Below are 16,632 nucleotides of genomic sequence, written 5' to 3'. Positions count from 1 at the left end.
GCGTAGAGTGAGTTGCAGTAATCTAGATGACAGTACTAATGATTGTATCAGATTACGGAAGACGGTCCTTGGGAAGAATGGTCTTATTCTTTTTAATTTCCACATTGAGTGGAACATCTTTTTGGTTGTGTTTTTTGCGTGATTCTCAAGTGTTAGGTGCTGATCAATGGTGACTCCAAGAATTTTCAAGGTTTCCAAAATTGGTAGATTTAGTTTTGGTGTGTTGATGGTGGTAAATTTGCTCGTGTTGTGTTGAGAGGTGAGTATTAGGCATTGGGTATTTCTGTGTTGAGTTTTAGCTGAAAGGCATCTGCCCAGGACTGCATGATAAGTAGACTTTGATTGATTTCATTGGAAATTTCTTTTAGGTCTTGTTTGAATGGGATGTAGATCGTTACTTCATCAGCATAAATGTACGGGTTGAGGTTTTGATTTGATAGTAGTTTGGCCAAGGGTGTCATCATTAGGTTGAATATAGTCGGATTGAGAGGGAGATCCCTGTGGGAACTCCACATCAGGTGTCCATGCGGCTGATGTAGTCGAATTTGATGTCACTTGATATGAGCGTGAGGTTAGGAATCCTTTAAACCAATTAAGAACATTGCCTCCAATACCGAAGTATTCAAGGATGTGTAGTAGGATTCCATGATCAACCAAGGGATCCTCAGGAGCTTAGCCTAGAATGGGTGGCAGAGCTGGTGGTTGGGAGGTGGGGCTAGTGCTGGGCAGACATTATATGGTCTGTGCTGGGCTGGTGGTTGGGAGGCGGACTAGTGCTGGGCAGACTTATACGGTCTGTGCCGGGGCGGTGGTTGGGCGGTGGGGGATAGTGCTGGGCAGACTTATAAGGTCTGTGCTAGAGCTGGTGGTTGGGAGCGGGGTTGGTGGTTGGGAGGCGGGGATAGGGCTGGCCAGACTTATACGGTCTGTGCACTGAAGAGGACAGTACAAATAAAAAAGTAGCACATATGAATTATCTTCTTGGGCAGACTGGATGGACCGTGCAGGTCTTTTTCTGCCGTCATCTACTATGTATGTATGTATGTCGAAGGCGCTTGACATGTCGAATTGTAGAAGTAATATATTCTTGCCGGTTGCAATCGTTTGTTTGAATTTCGTCATGAGCGTAACTAGTACTGTTTCAGTACTGTAATTAGAACGAAATCCTGACTGGGAGTCATGTAGTATTGAGAACTTGTTTAGATAGTCTGTGAGTTGTTTGGTTACCATCCCTTCTGTTAGTTTGGTTATTAAGGGAATGGATGCTACTGGTCTATAGTTGTAATTCACTCGCATTTTTCTTTGCGTCTTTGGGTATGGGGGTAAGTAGAATGTTTCCTTTCTCCTTTGGGAAGAGTCCATTTTGTAGCATAAAATTCACATGTTTCGTTAGATCTGTTATAAAGTGTTGAGGGGCCAATTTCATAAGGTTATTTGGGCATATATCTAGTTTGCAATGAGATTTGGTGAATCCTTTAAGCATTTGGGAGATGAGATCTTCCGATAGTATCTCGAATTCAGTCCAGATCCTATCTGCTGGGTATATTCCAGGGTCTGGGTCTAGACAGTCTAGGAGTGCAGCGTATTCGATGGGGCTAATAGGTATTTAAGTCACAGTTGTACTATTTTCTCTTTGAAGTACTGATGTGGGCTTTGTGTTTCATTAGGTGTCTTTGAGCCTCTGTGTTCAAGTCATTGTTCTTTAGTCTGTTAAGATTTGTTTATATGTTAATTAACTTCTAATATAATTAGGTATGTTTATATTTATTTTCATTTTGTATATTATTCTTTTGATTTTATTGTTCCCTATGTGGCTTGACTGTAGCCACCTTACAAAGACAGTAATAAGTGAAACGAAAAATAAATTGTTTGTAATCTCACCCTCGGATTCCGTCTTGCAGCTCAGTTCCCCTGCAATTCCAGTGTATGTAACGGGCTTGGAGAATGCTATATAGAAAATGACATCATGGCATGTGCGTGTCACAGCGGGTGAGTATCTTTCCTCTGCCAGTGATAGACCATGTCTAGTCCTAAGATCTTTGCTGTTCTAAGACTCTGTTATTTGTTTGCATCATAATTTCATTCAGTCCCATTAGGATTCTCCGCAATGGTACTGGGAGCTGAAATCTACACCTAGAGGGTCATTTTATTATTAACCGCCATTTACTGATTCTAGTCCAAAATGAATTTGTGTATCACACGCATCATCCCAAAGTTACATTTTGGAATAGCCTAGTGGTTAGTTCAGCGGACTCTGATTCTGGGGAACTGAGTTCGATTCCCACTGCAGCTCCTTGTGACTCTGGGCAAGTCACTTAACCCTCCATTGTCCCAGGTACAAATAAGTACCAGAATATAATATGTAAACTGCTTTGAATGTAGTTGGAAAAAACACAGAAAGGTGGTATATAAGTCCCATTCCCCTTTTGAGAATTAGCCCCTGAATGTGAAAATACATGTGCTGTGCCAAAAATGAGGGTGAGGAGTGCAGTAGGCCCCCCCACACTGAAAGGTGACACAGAGGGGCATAATCGAATGGGGCGCCCAAGTTTTCCTGAGGACGTCCCCACGAAGGGGTGGGGAAACCCATATTATCGAAACAAGATGGGCGGCCATCTTTCGTTTCGATAATACGGTCAGGGACGCCCAAATCTCAACATTTAGGTCGACCTTAGTGATGGTCATCCCTAGAGATGGTCATCCCCGATTTTTGGCAATAATGGAAACCGAGGACACCCATCTCAGAAACGACCAAATCCAAGCCATTTGGTCGTGGGAGGAGCCAGCATTTGTAGTGCACTGGTCCCCCTGAGATGCCAGGTCAACAACCGGGCACCCTAGGGGGCACTGCAGTGGACTTCAGAAAAAGATCCTAGGTGCATAGCTTCCTTACCTTGTGTGCTGGGCCCCCAAAACCCACTCCTGTACACTATTACCATAGCCCTTAGGGATGAAGGGGGCACCTAGATGTGGGTACAGTGGGTTTGTGGTGGGCTTTGGAGGGCTCGCATTTACCACCACAAGTATAACAGGTAGGAGGGGGAATGGGCCTTGGTACGCCTGCCTGAAGTGCACTGCAGTACCCACTAAAACTGCTCCAGGGACCTGCATACTGCTGTCATGGAGCTGGGTATGATATTTGAGGCTGGCATAGAGCCTGGAAAAAATATTTAAAAAATGTTTTTAGGGTGGGAGGGGGGTTAGTGACCACTGGTGGGAGTAAGGGGATGTTATCCCCGAATCCCTCCGGTGGTCATCTGGTCATTTTGGGCACATTTTTGTTTATCAGGGATGGCCTTCTTTTTTCCATTATCGGCCAAGGACACCCATGTGTTAAGCACGCTCCAGTCCCGCCTTTGCTATGCTTCTGACACGCCCCGTGAACTTTGATCGTCCCTGCAATGGAAATAAGTTCAGGGCGCCCAAAATCAGCTTCCGATTATGCCGATTTGGGCGACCCTGGGAGAAGGACGCCCATCTCCCGATTTGTGTCGAAAGATGGGTGCCCTTCTCTTTCGAAAATAAGCCTGACAGTGTCACTGAATGTTTTAATAACGCTGTAAAAGATATCCAGAACCGTGGAGAAACTAGTTTGATCCTTCACGAATTTGGTTAATTGACACTACACTGTAGTGAAGTACAAATTTCTTCTCCGTTAGTGTCAGGAATATGCTGAGATTCCTCTGCAGAGAGACGGCCTAGACTGTCAGTTTATTGCAGGATCCTCTACTGTTATAGCCTGAGATTTCTGTCAGTGCTTGTTTTGTAGAAAGTAAATTTCGGTATTCAGATGCAAGGCTGTTCTGGTGGGGTTGGGGGGATACGTTTTGTTGGTCAGTACATGGCATAAAATTCAGTACTTTGTTAACATTTAATGACTTTCACATGAGTCAGTCTATGTCACAAAACACGAAGGAAGTTTGAAGCTAGTCTCTTTCTTTCATTGTTTGCTGCTCTGTAGAATAACCTGCTTCAGTCTGTCCAGTGCTTTAAGCAGTGCATCTTTCTGAGACCCTTTGGGGATTCACTGAAATAAAGTACAGATGTAAAGGAATAATTTTCCATTCTTAGGTACCATCAGAACTCCCAGAACAAAACTCTTTGTGAAAACATCAATGAGTGTGACCTCTCACCTTGTGATACTGCTGTGGGCATCTGCGTCGACACCCCAGGAAGTTACTTCTGCAGCTGCAAGAGCGGGTACAGACTAAACAGGAACAACCGAACCTGTGAGAACATCCATGAAAGTGCCGAGGGGTCTGTTAGGTGCCCGGACAACACGAGCTGTGATGATACTCAGGGAATTTACATCTTCCTCTGCAGCACTGGCTACTCTGGTTAGTGTCTCGGGAGCTAGAAGTACATTTTCCTTCCATATGGATTGACGGGTGCACCGACTGTCCAAGTGGTTACGAGTCAAAAGCAATGTTAAAGAGGTGGGCTTTCAGTCTAGATTTAAAGGTGGCCAAGGATGGGGCAAGACGTAGGGGCTCAGGAAGTTTCAAAGTCAAGTAAAAGCTGTGCTGTCTGCCTGCTCGACTCTGTTCTGATCCAGGTCTTTCAATTTAGAAACTTTCAGGAACAATTTTATCCAGAAAGGATTTCTTTCATAATAGAAATTTTTAGCAATCCTGAATTGATCAGAAGTAGTTTTCAGTCAGCAAATGCATTAAAAATTCCAGTCATTTGTACTCACAAAACGAAGCTGACACTTCAAAATGATGTGAAACCTCAGTTTGCAGAAGGGCACTACATGGGATATGGGACGTCAAGGCTCAGATATTTGCATTTCCTGTAGACTAGAAACAACCCCAAAATAGAGCTAGGCTGCCAAGTAGCTGAATCATATTTACAACAGTGCAAAGATTAGGAAGAAAAAGACCTCAGATACTCAAACGAGGGTCACTGCTATGAGTTAATCTTGTTGGGCAGACTGGATGCACCATTCAGGTTAGGACCCAAAGTGGTGAACTGGATTAGGAACTGGTTGACAGAGAGACGCCAGAGGGTTGTGGTCAATGGATTTCACTGGGAGGAAGGAATAGTGGAGTGCCTCAAGGATTGGTGCTGGGGCCGATTCTGCTCAATAGATTTCTGAGTAACATTGCCAAATGGTTAGGAGGTAAGGTCTGTCTTTTTGCGGATGACACCAAGATTTGAAACAGAGTGGACACTCCAGAGGGAACGGAAAACATGAAAAAAGGATCTGCAGAAGTTAGAAGAAAGGTCTAATGTTTGGCAATTAAAATTCAATGCAAAGAAGTGCAAAGTGATGCACTTAGGGAGTAGAAATCCAAGGGAGACGTATGTGTTAGGCGGTGAGAGTCTGATATGTACAGATGGGGAGAGGGATCTTGGGGTGATGGTATCTGAGGAACTGAAGGTGACCAATTAGTGTGACAAGGCGGTGACCCTAGCTAGAAGGTTGCTAGGCTATATAGAGAGAGGTGTGACCAGCAGAAGAAAGGAGGTGTTGATACCCCGTACAAGTCATTGGTGTGGTCCCACCTGGAGTATTGTGTTCTGTTTTGGAGGTCGTATCTTGCTAAAGATATAAGAAGAAGTGGTCCAGAGGAAGGTAATAAGAATGATATGGGGCTTGCGTCAAAGGACATATGAGAAGAGACAGGAAGACCTGAATTTGTGTACCCTAGAGGAGAGGAGGAACAGGGGAGATATGATACAGATGTTCAAATACTTGAAAGGTATAAATACAGAAACAAATATTTTCCAGAGAAGGGAAAGTGGTAAACCTAGAGGACATGAACTGAGATTGCGGGGTTGTAGACTTAGGATTTTTTAAAAAATCATTTATTTATAATTTTTCATTTTACAAGGGTCACTTGCAAACAGTAATACAGAGATGATTGCACATTAATACAATATAAGATGAACACAATCCCAACTAGATATATGGATTATATACAATCTTTCTCTTTCTTAGACAACAAAGTGAAGAAAAATAGGGAGAGTGAAATAAGACAAGGAGATCAATTAAACAGTAAACAGAAAAAAGAAAACATGGTATTAACCTGATTATCCCCAGATATTACTCATCTAATACATTATTCCACATTGATCATCTGGTTGGCTTCTTCAAGACCAAATACGGTGTATAGTCAATTCATTTCATTGACAACATACTTATTGTCCAGATTTTAGTTAGAAATAATGCATCTGATTACATTCTCTCTCTTTTAAAAACCAGAAATTATTTAACGATGCATATACTCAAGTCTCTAATTCAAATCCCACTGATTAAAGCAATCCCAGTTTTCACAGGCTTCACTCCTTTCGAAGTAATAATTAAGGAAATATTTCTGAGGAAAACTTTAGGAGTCATACCTGGAACTCTGGGAAAAACAATAATCTCGACATTAATCATCCACAATAACATCCACCTTATCATTCAAAGTTTCTGGTCCATTATCATTTTCAGGATCATAACCACTTCTAGCTTGTGTAGAACTTCATTTATTATATCAAATTTTCACTCTCAAAGGGTTCAGTCAAATTGTCCATGTAACTCTCCAATAAGATTATATCAGAAACAAAGTTATTTACTACCGCCGTCAGGTCTCGAAGTGCCTTCCAGATGGCATTCAATGTAACCTCCACGGAAGCCAAAAACTCCAAGGTGATTTCTCTTGAGGTGTTTAGGAGTGGTTCCGTCGATTCAGGTTCTGCTGTAAATGTCCTCCGTTTCAGCATATGCCTCTAACTCACTCCTCCACTCCTTTGGACATGGTGGTTGAATAATTCGGGAGTGATGAAGTTGTTTTTCCAGGTCCAAGAGTGTCGACGCTCCTTCGCCGGCCCTAATCAAAGGACTCGCCAACCCTTTCATCTGTGGGCAGTTGACGCACAGCAGTCCCACACTTGCTGCTCAGGGGACAAAACGCTGGCCATCGGCGGCTGACCGCCGGTTGTTACCTTCCTCTCAGTTAAGGAAAGTGCAATTGCAGAGAGGGAATTTACATAAAGAAGACAAAACTTCAGCGGGCAGCTGGGCCGCTGGGCATACAAACTTCAGGTCACCATCTTACCACTCTCCCAGTTTGGGACACTCTTTGTCTGGTTTCTCCTCAGAGGCCTGTCTCTGATATGGGTAACCCTTCAGCATAGCCCTCTGAGCAGTGGCGTAGCCACAGGTGGGCTGCCACATGGGGCTCAGGCCCACCCAACAGTAATACACATTTAGCAGTAGCTGGTGTGGATCCCAATCTTTGCTAGCTGAAGACTTCCCCCTGATAGTAATGAAAATGCTACTTCCACGATACTGACATCTGCACATTCTCAGTTTTCAGCGCCTGCCTGCTGCAGACTGCCATGGTGGAGAGAAGCATTTTTTTTGGGTGGGGTGGAGAACACTTGGTGCCCACCCACTTCTTGCCTAGGCCCACCCAAAATTTGCTGTCTGGCTACGCCCCTGCCTCTGAGTCATTGAAACACAGAAGCCCCCCCCACCACTGCAAGGTGGTGTCCCTTCGGAGGGGATAGACTTAGGATTAATGTCAGAAAATTCTTTTTCACGGAGAGGGTAGTCGAAGCCTGGAATGCCCTCCTGAGGGGCAGAATTCAAAATGGTATGGGATGAACACAGAGGATCTCTAATTAGAAAATGAATGGTATAAAAAACAAAACTTAAAGGGTTGCATATGTGTTTGCAAGTCAAGTGGTGCTCAGATGGCGACTCTGGCTGCATCAACTAAGGACGATGCTGGGCTAGTTTGTATGGTCTGAGTCCCAGATATAGCAATCCAGTTTAAGATGGGCTGGAGAGGGCTTTGGCACAAACATCAGTAATTTGGAATGTGAGGACAGTACGAGGCAGATTTTTATGGTCTTTGTCCCGCAAATGACAAGATGGATTTGGATAGGCTGGAGTGGGCTTTGACGGAAACTCCAGAGTTGGAACATAAAGGACAGAGCAGGGCGGACTTCTACGGTCTATGTCCCAGAAACACCACACATATCTTGCTCTCAGCTGTAATTCTGTCTCTTTTCATCTGAAGGGACTTTGGAGTGCATTGATGTTAATGAATGTGAAGCTTCCGGTTATTCTCTCTGTGGAAATAGCTCTTGGCATGTGAATACCCTGGAGTTCTATTACTGTCTTTGTCTTCCTGGTAACAGCGGTTAGTGTATCTGGGTTTAAAAAGGGTTTGGACAAATTCCTGGAGGAAAAGTCCATAGTCTGCTATTGAGACAGACATGGGAAGCAACTGCTTGCCCTGGGATTTGTAGCATGGAATGTTGCTACTCTTTGAGTTTCTGAATGGAATCTTGTCACTCTTTAGGATTCCGGAATCTTGCTATTCTTTGGGGGTTCTACATGGAATGTCGTTACTCTTTCAGATTCTGCATGGAATCTTGTCACTCTTTAGGATTCCAGAATCTTGCTATTCTTTGGGGTTCTACATGGAATGTTGCTACTCTTTGAGATTCTACATGGAATCTTGTCACTCTTTAGGATTCCAGAATCTTGCTGGTCTTTGGGGTTCTACATGGAATGTTGCTACTCTTTCAGATTCTGCATGGAATCTTGTCACTCTAGGATTCCAGAATCTTGCTATTCTTTGGGGTTCTACATGGAATGTTGCCACGATTTGGGCTTCTTCCAGGTGCTTGTGACCTGGCTTGGCCACTTTTGGAAAACAGGATACTGGGCTAGATGGACCATTGGTCTGACCCAGGATGGCTACTCTTATGTTCTTATAGATATGAGAAAACGCATGGCGTATGTTCTCCAATCAGTACAACACCTGCACTTAGTAAGTTGGTTCTGTTGTAGTACTTAGTCCAGGAAGCCCACCTGGATACTATTCAGTTTTTACTGTGAACTACAATTTATGAATTAAAAGACAATTACTCTACTAACCTGCAGTGCCGCGTGGTAAAGATACATGTTCTTAAAGTTCTTCACATTAGGACCCCTGATGAAGGCAATTTCCTGCTGAAACACTGCAGTGTTGGGTTTTCCTCATCTTGCACACCACTGTCATTGTTCACTGACATTGGATATTGCTCCTAGAAAACTGTTTATTGTTATTGTTTTTATCTTTGGATAATAAATTGAGCCAGTTTACATCATCTTGGCTCATGGGTTTGGCTCCTTCCGTCCCTTGTTCTACTGCATTGTTTTACAGGACGAGTTTGTTCCCTTTTTTGTGTTTGCATCTGCGTGTAGTTCACAGCTGTGTGAAAATGGTGATTTACTCGTGGAAGCGCTGGTAAAACACACATCGGGCTTCTAAATCCTTATGAATCAAGGAATACATACGTTTCAACTGTAAATTTGCCCTATTCTAGGTTATTTTCAGTTTTTATCAATTATGATAAATTAGACGATGCCTTGCCCATTATTTCCTTTCTAAAAATGGATTTGCTTCTCTTATTGTTGTGCTGGATGAGTTAAATCTTTCCTTTCTTCTTATTACAGCAGTCAGGAATTTTACCATTTCAAACATATCCACCAACTCACTAGTGCTGAAGTGGCTTCCGTTTCGGGGAAACACAATTATCTATTGGATAGTGGTGACAGGAAACCCATCAAAGTGGATAAATGCGAACTCAGAATCTGTATCTGTGGATGGCCTGACTCCAGGAAATGAGTACACGTTCAGCATCGTTGCAATCATTGAAGACATGGCTTTTGTGGGCTGTTATGAGATCTCTACATACACAAGTGAGTTCCAGAAATAGAGATCAATGTACAATGATTCACCATAGAGGATGGAAGGAGGAGTATTGAACAATCCAGATATAAGTATTTTCTATTGTCCAATATTTTCTTTCAGAGACTGGTATTGTTAATCTAATTATGCTACTGGATATGTTATTTTTTTTCTTTTGTCATGAATAAAGGGCCTGAAGTGATACAGAATTTGAACCCTGCAAACATCACCACAAGGTCTGTATTTCTGGACTGGCTTCCACCTGTGGGAAACAAAAGTTTCTATGAAGTACAAGTAGTGGGAAACCCATCCAAGAGCCTTCGTGTGAGTTCAGAATCTGTATCTGTGGATGGCCTGACTCCGGGAAATCAGTACAAGTTCAGCATTGCTGCATTTGCTGGAGACAGTGAAACACACGGGGACTGGAGTGAGATCTCTACATATACAAGTGAGTTCTGGAAATAGAGATGAGTTTTCAGTGGCTCACCATATTAGGTGAAAAAAAGGATTACTGAAAAATCCAGATATAAGTATTTTCTATTGTCCAATATTTTCTTTCAGAGACTGGTATTGTTAATCTAATTATTTTACTGGATATGTTAATTTTTTTCTTTTCCCATGAGTACAGGGCCTGAAGTGATACAGAATTTGAACCCTGCAATAATCACCACAAGGTCTGTATTTCTGGACTGGCTTCCACCTGTGGGAAACAAAGGTTTCTATGAGGTACAAGTAGTGGGAACCCCATCGAAGAGCCTTCGTGTGAGCTCAGAATCTGTATCTGTGGATGGCCTGACTCCGGGAAATCAGTACATGTTCAGCATTGCTGCATTCGCTGGAGACGGTGAAACACACGGGGACTGGAGTGAGATCTCTACATATACAAGTGAGTTCTGGAAATAGAAATGAGTTTTAAGTGGTTTACCATATTAGGTGAAAAAATGGATTACTGAAAAATCCAGATATAAGTATTTTCTATTGTCCAATATTTTCTTTCAGAGACTGGTATTGTTAATCTAATTATTTTACTGGATATGTTAATTTTTTTTTTTGCCCTGAATACAGGGCCTGAAGTGATACAGAATTTGAACCCTGCAAACATCACCACAAGGTCTATATTTCTGTACTGGCTTGCACCTGTGGGAAACAAAGGTTTCTATGAGGTACGAGTGACGGGAAACCCATCCAAGATCCTTCGTGTGAGCTCAGAATCTGTATCTGTGGATGGTCTGACTCCAGGAAATGAGTACATGGTCAGCATCGCTGCATTCGCTGGAGACAGTGAAACACATGGGGACTGGAGTGAGATCTCTACATATACAAGTGAGTTCGGGAAATAGAGATGAATTTTCAGTGGTTTACCATATTAGGTGAAAAGAGGATTACTGAAAATCCAGATATTATTTTACTGGATATGTTAATTTTTCTTTTTTTGTCATGAATACAGGGCCTGAAGTGATACAGAATTTGAACACTGCAAACATCACCACAAGGTCTGTATTTCTGGACTGGCTTCCACCTGTAGGAAACAAAAATTTCTATGAGGTACAAGTAGTTGGAACCCCATCAAAGAACCTTCGTGTGAGCTCAGAATCTGTATCTGTGGATGGCTTGACTCCGGGAAATCAGTACATGTTCAGCATTGCTGCATTCGCTGGAGACCGTGAAACACATGGGGACTGGAGTGAGATCTCTACATATACAAGTGAGTTCGGGAAATAGAGATGAATTTTCAGTGGTTTACCATATTAGGTGAAAAGAGGATTACTGAAAATCCAGATATTATTTTACTGGATATGTTAATTTTTCTCTTTTGTCATGAATACAGGGCCTGAAGTGATACAGAATTTGAACACTGCAAACATCACCACAAGGTCTGTATTTCTGGACTGGCTTCCACCTGTAGGAAACAAAAGTTTCTATGAGGTACAAGTAGTGGGATCCCCATCCAAGAGCCTTCGTGTGAGCTCAGAATCTGTATCTGTGGATGGCTTGACTCCGGGAAATGAGTACATGTTCAGCATCGCTGCATTCGCTGGAGACAGTGAAACACACGGGGACTGGAGTGAGATCTCTACATATACAAGTGAGAACTGTATAATGCTTCTTGTGGTATGAGAGACGTTTGTGTTTGATATTATGAGATTCTCTTTCATCTGGATAAATGGGTATATTTCATCTGTGTGCAAATGTATTCAGAAAATTAGATTCATAATGGATGTTTGAAGAAGGCTTAATCTTTTGAACTTCTTTGAATTGTGCATTATTTTTACAGATAAGTTAGTGTAGGAAAGAGTAGAAAAGTTAAATAGTGAAAGGTCTTTTACAATATTATTTTTTTTAATTTTGTGAACAAACAAAACAATCAATAGTGAAAAATATAAATGAAATTAAAAAGAAATGAATCTCTATACATCTTAGTATTTTCCACCTACTCCATGGTCCTTTATAGCAACCCCATCTATTCTTAAACTAGACAGCCAAGAGTCTTCCTTTCCAGGTGTCTCAATCAGCCTCATTATTTCAGCAACGATTTCAGAAATGAGCTGTTCCTGGGCTACCTTGATATTTACAAATGAATTCTCTACAAGTGGTGTATTATGCAAATGCTCCAGCTACATGTGGATTTTGATGGTGAGATACAGTAAGTGGTATGGAGATGTTCCATCCCTGGGAGGTAAAATATTGTTCCCTACTTTCAAGTTCTGGGCAGTCTAGATCATAGATGGGTTGGGGTCTACGACTGAGAGTATTTTTGCCTAGTTCAAGTGCTTAGCACTAGTTGATTCTTGGCTGTCTTTTCACTAGAGAAAGAACTAGCTTAGATTAGTCGGCTAGATTGAAGTTCATGTTCTGCTGCAGTCTAGCTGCCTAAGGGGTCCTTTGACTAAGGTGAACTGAAAAATGGCCTTCAGTAGTGTTGATGCGTGTTTTGAGCGCGTGCAGAATTATTTTTCAGCGCACCTACAAAAGAAGGCCTTTTTTGCCGAAAACACGTGCAGCAAAACCAAAATTGCCACACGTCCATTTTGGGTCTGAGACCTTACCGCCAGCCATTGACCTAGAGGTAAAGAATCTGGGTGGTAATGACCTATGCTCGTCAAAGGCGCGTGCCCATTACGAGCGCCCAAAAATAAAAAATATTTTTCAGACATGCGTATCAGACGCAAACCAAAAATGAAATTACCACAAGAGCCAAGCGGTAGTCGGGCAGTAACTCCACTTTGGCGCACTTTGGGCGCACGTAGACACTTAAGCGGCTTAGTAAAGGTGCCCCTAGTTCCTGCTCAGTGTAAGCCTCCCGGGATATTTTATAAATTCTTACTTGAGTGCTTTAAATGTGTTCCACTCCACTCGTCATTAAAATGACCCTCTTAGTCGCTACTCTCAGCCCTAATGAAAAGCTACCTAATAATCTTATGAAAATCCATATGTGTTTCCAGGACCCGATAATGTCAGGAACCTTACTGTTGTGAATGTGACCACCACATCAATACTCTGGAACTGGCTTTCACCGGAAGGCAACGGACATTTTTACCACATTGTAATTATGGGAAACCCATCTAGAAACCTAACAAGTCGCTTGGAATCCTTCTTCATGTCTGGCCTGATCCCCGGTAATCATTACACACTGATGGTCTCATCGGTAGCTGCAGACAATAAGACTCAAGGAGACTGGAGTAACATCTCGACATTTACAGGTGAGTAATGAGAAAGAGGAGAAATTCAGATTAGGTCTTACCACTTGGAAATGGAGCGCAATCATTGTTAGAAATGATTTGCATCAGAGTTTCCAATACTCTGAATTGTCAGGCCCTAGTTAGCATGGTCTTAGCTGACCTCCCGGCGGAGGTTGTGGAGACGAGGACTGTGTCAGAGTTTCAGAAAGCATGGGACAAGTATGTGGGATCCCTTAGGAAAAGGGTTACGGAGGATGGGCAGACTGGATGGGCCATTTGGCCTTTATCTGTCATCATATAACTATATTTCTACGATGAGTATATGAACTGCCCTAGTTCTGTGTCACTCTTACTACGGTAATTTTACTGGATTTTATAAACTGCCTTGACGGTCTTCAAATGTCAGTATGTCAAATTTATGCTAAAAATTGTGTATATGATATAATTACCATTTGACAAAGTGATTTCAAGGAGCTGCAGATATAAATGATTACCCAACCTGTTTGACCCGCAATCCTCAACTTTCTTAGGCTTTCTCCACTGAGATTGACAGAAAAGAACTGACCTTTCAGTGGTATATATGATTCTCCTATTTCTAGCACTCTTAAAACAGCAATCCGTTGACTACATGTTGGATATTTAGATTTATTTGCTGCAACTGTCTTTTCTTTTCTTCTCTTCTCCCTCAAGGTACTTTCTAAAGTAAGAGACAATTACACATTAAGGGCCTCTTTTACTTAACCGCCCTAGCGATTCCCATGCGGCAAATGCAAAGCAGTCCATTTGAATTGAATGGTCTGTGTCACATTTGCAGCGGCGGGAATCACTAGCTTGGTTTACTAAAGGAAGCCCAAAATGACAGACATTGGCTCTATTTGCCCTTTTTTGCCTATTTCCAACTTTATCGTTTTTAGCATCTTTATGAGATCTGAAGCCCCAAAAAACTGCTCTTAAGTCAATGGCATCATATTGGAAATATCACTGGGCTATTCCAGTGTCACCTCTTCCTCACACTGTGCTTCAAGGATTAGTGTTGAAGAATTCATCAAGTTCTCATAACTTCTTCGGAGAATAATATGTTGAAGAGTGATTGTCATGTGGAGTTCGGAGTTCTGACTGCAGAGGTTAAATTATATTCATAATGTGTGTCTAAATTTCCTGAAAGAGACAGCCACCCTCTCTTTCTCATTTTTGGTTTTTAGTCCCTGAAGTAGTTCAAAATCCGAGAGTCAGTGATGTCTCCGCCAATGCCTTGTTTCTGAGCTGGCTCCCACCGGTGGGAAACAAAAGTTCTTACTGGATTGAAGTCTTGGGAAACCCATCTCAGAATCTTACGGTGACCTCAGAATCACTCTTCCTCTACCACCTGTTACCTGGAACCTGGTACACGTTCAGGATTTCTGCCCTAGCTGGAGAGAGACAAGGGGACTGGAAAGAGATTTCCGAGCATACCTGTGAGTATTAAGAACAAGAACTTAAGAAAATCAATCACTTCTCCTGACGTACAGGTAAAATTTAATACATGTTAGCACTATACAGTGAAGATATTTTCACTTCCAGAAAAGTTTGGGTCTTTTTTTTTTAATACCAGCACCTTTCCCTCTGGCTGCTTGCTCAAATTCCCTCCCATCTGCACAGTCGAATTTAGGATCCAGTTGTAATGTCCAATTGCTGCTGCAACGATATACTGAAATCTGCTATCAACTATAAAATCAACTCCACAGCTGGCTGAAGAAGGAGAGGAACACAGAGACTTATCCAAGAACAGTACCAGCATGCCGTGGGTCCAGTAGAATCGGAGCCACTGTGGGCTATCACCTATTGCTACCTCTTTGCATTGCTTAGCACCACTGCCTTGTCTCACAGCTCATGCGTCCAGGACCATCACCACTGCCCTTCTTTTCATCAATGGTTCATGCCTAGATCCATGTATCCATTGCAAAAAAAATAGAGTATTTCGCCATTAAGCAGGGTTTAAGCAAAAGTAGCACTGAAAGGGTCGCGCCTTCCACTGTACCCTCCATCGAATCAAGGAGGGTCCTATGAGGAAGCACCTGCCAAATTTGCCCACACATTGTACTCAAATGCACCCAAGGACTTATCCAAAACACAATCCCAGACACAATGTTTATATGAGGCATTCGGAGCTCAGCATTTGAATCAAGCCCCTGTCATAGGATAACGCATCTTTCTTGCTCTATTTAGATGTGTGTACGTGCGTAATAAATATTTGTAAAGTAACTCCCAGTACTTCACACACTCAATCCATGAGGAGCATGTTTTTAGACTGAATAGTAACTGGTCAAGAGAAGAATCTCCACAATCCTGTGCCCATCTGTTCACAATCTCCTGATACGGGTGGGTCCCCAAGTTTCTTCAAACTCCCATAATAGGAACCCACAAGGCCCTTGATCAAGCTGGCAAGGGCCATCCAAAGGGGTTTCCTCAAATCTACTCGAGATACAGTCACCAAATCATGCACAGATAGGCGTAACTGCATATATTGCAACCAACGTGAGCTGATGATTTCATAAGTGTCTTTTATATCTTCAGAAGACAATAATGTTGGCTCGTCATCTTCCAGCATATCAGAGACTTTAGCTAGTTCCTCATTCGCTTACCTTTCATATCCATGTCAGTCAGTCCGGACAAAAAAATCGCCATTACCCACTATTGGGAGATATCGGGAGCAATAAGAATGAAGCCCATAATGCTTTTGAAAAGTGTCCCAAGTTCGTAGCATAGGATGGAGAATACATAATTACCAAGATTTGGGGGAATCTGGCATGCCCTAGCATGAATCAAATATGAGAGCACCAGATGTTCACCAAATGAGCCTTCCACAGAAACATCACAGAAGTGAGTCGAACCACAAAGCCAGTTGCTTACATAGTGCATCTGACTAGCAATAGCATAAGCTTTCAAATCTAAGCCCATCCCACCATCCCCCCTGCCCAATTTCAAATACTTAAGAGCCACTCTAGGTTTTTCCCCTCCATAAGAAATGACTGATATGCTTATTCCAGGTGGCAACAAGATTGGAAGATGCTGAAGAAGGTACATCCATTTAGGTAGGAAGATCATCTTTATTAACTGGATCCTACCCCTCAGAGATAATGGTAAATTTACCCATTTATGATACAAATCACTAGTAATCACTACGGCGTAGTCCCAGAATACATGACAGACCTCATAGACTTACCAACAAGAAACAAAGTCAGATCATCAAGATCCTACCTAAACCTACACTACCCAAATTGCAAAGGACTGAAATA

The 16,632-nt window shown here is 42.3% G+C and overlaps 1 protein-coding gene across 1 annotated transcript in view; it reads left to right on the top strand.

Annotated features, from left to right (window-relative positions):
- Positions 1-16,632, top strand: part of LOC115478596 (receptor-type tyrosine-protein phosphatase beta-like) — a 51,983-nt gene that overhangs the window by 10,553 nt on the left and 24,798 nt on the right. The window contains exons 4-11 of the mRNA XM_030216070.1: positions 9,443-9,688; positions 9,868-10,125; positions 10,306-10,563; positions 10,743-11,000; positions 11,125-11,382; positions 11,506-11,763; positions 13,121-13,378; positions 14,560-14,811. Coding sequence (XP_030071930.1) covers positions 9,443-9,688; positions 9,868-10,125; positions 10,306-10,563; positions 10,743-11,000; positions 11,125-11,382; positions 11,506-11,763; positions 13,121-13,378; positions 14,560-14,811 — 2,046 coding nt within the window. The remainder of the gene's footprint in view (positions 1-9,442; positions 9,689-9,867; positions 10,126-10,305; positions 10,564-10,742; positions 11,001-11,124; positions 11,383-11,505; positions 11,764-13,120; positions 13,379-14,559; positions 14,812-16,632) is intronic.

This window comes from Microcaecilia unicolor, chromosome 10 (assembly GCF_901765095.1).
Source record: "Microcaecilia unicolor chromosome 10, aMicUni1.1, whole genome shotgun sequence".
Lineage (NCBI taxonomy): Eukaryota > Metazoa > Chordata > Amphibia > Gymnophiona > Siphonopidae > Microcaecilia > Microcaecilia unicolor.
Note: the sequence above shows the minus strand (reverse complement) of the source record. Positions and strands in the feature narration are given on the sequence as shown.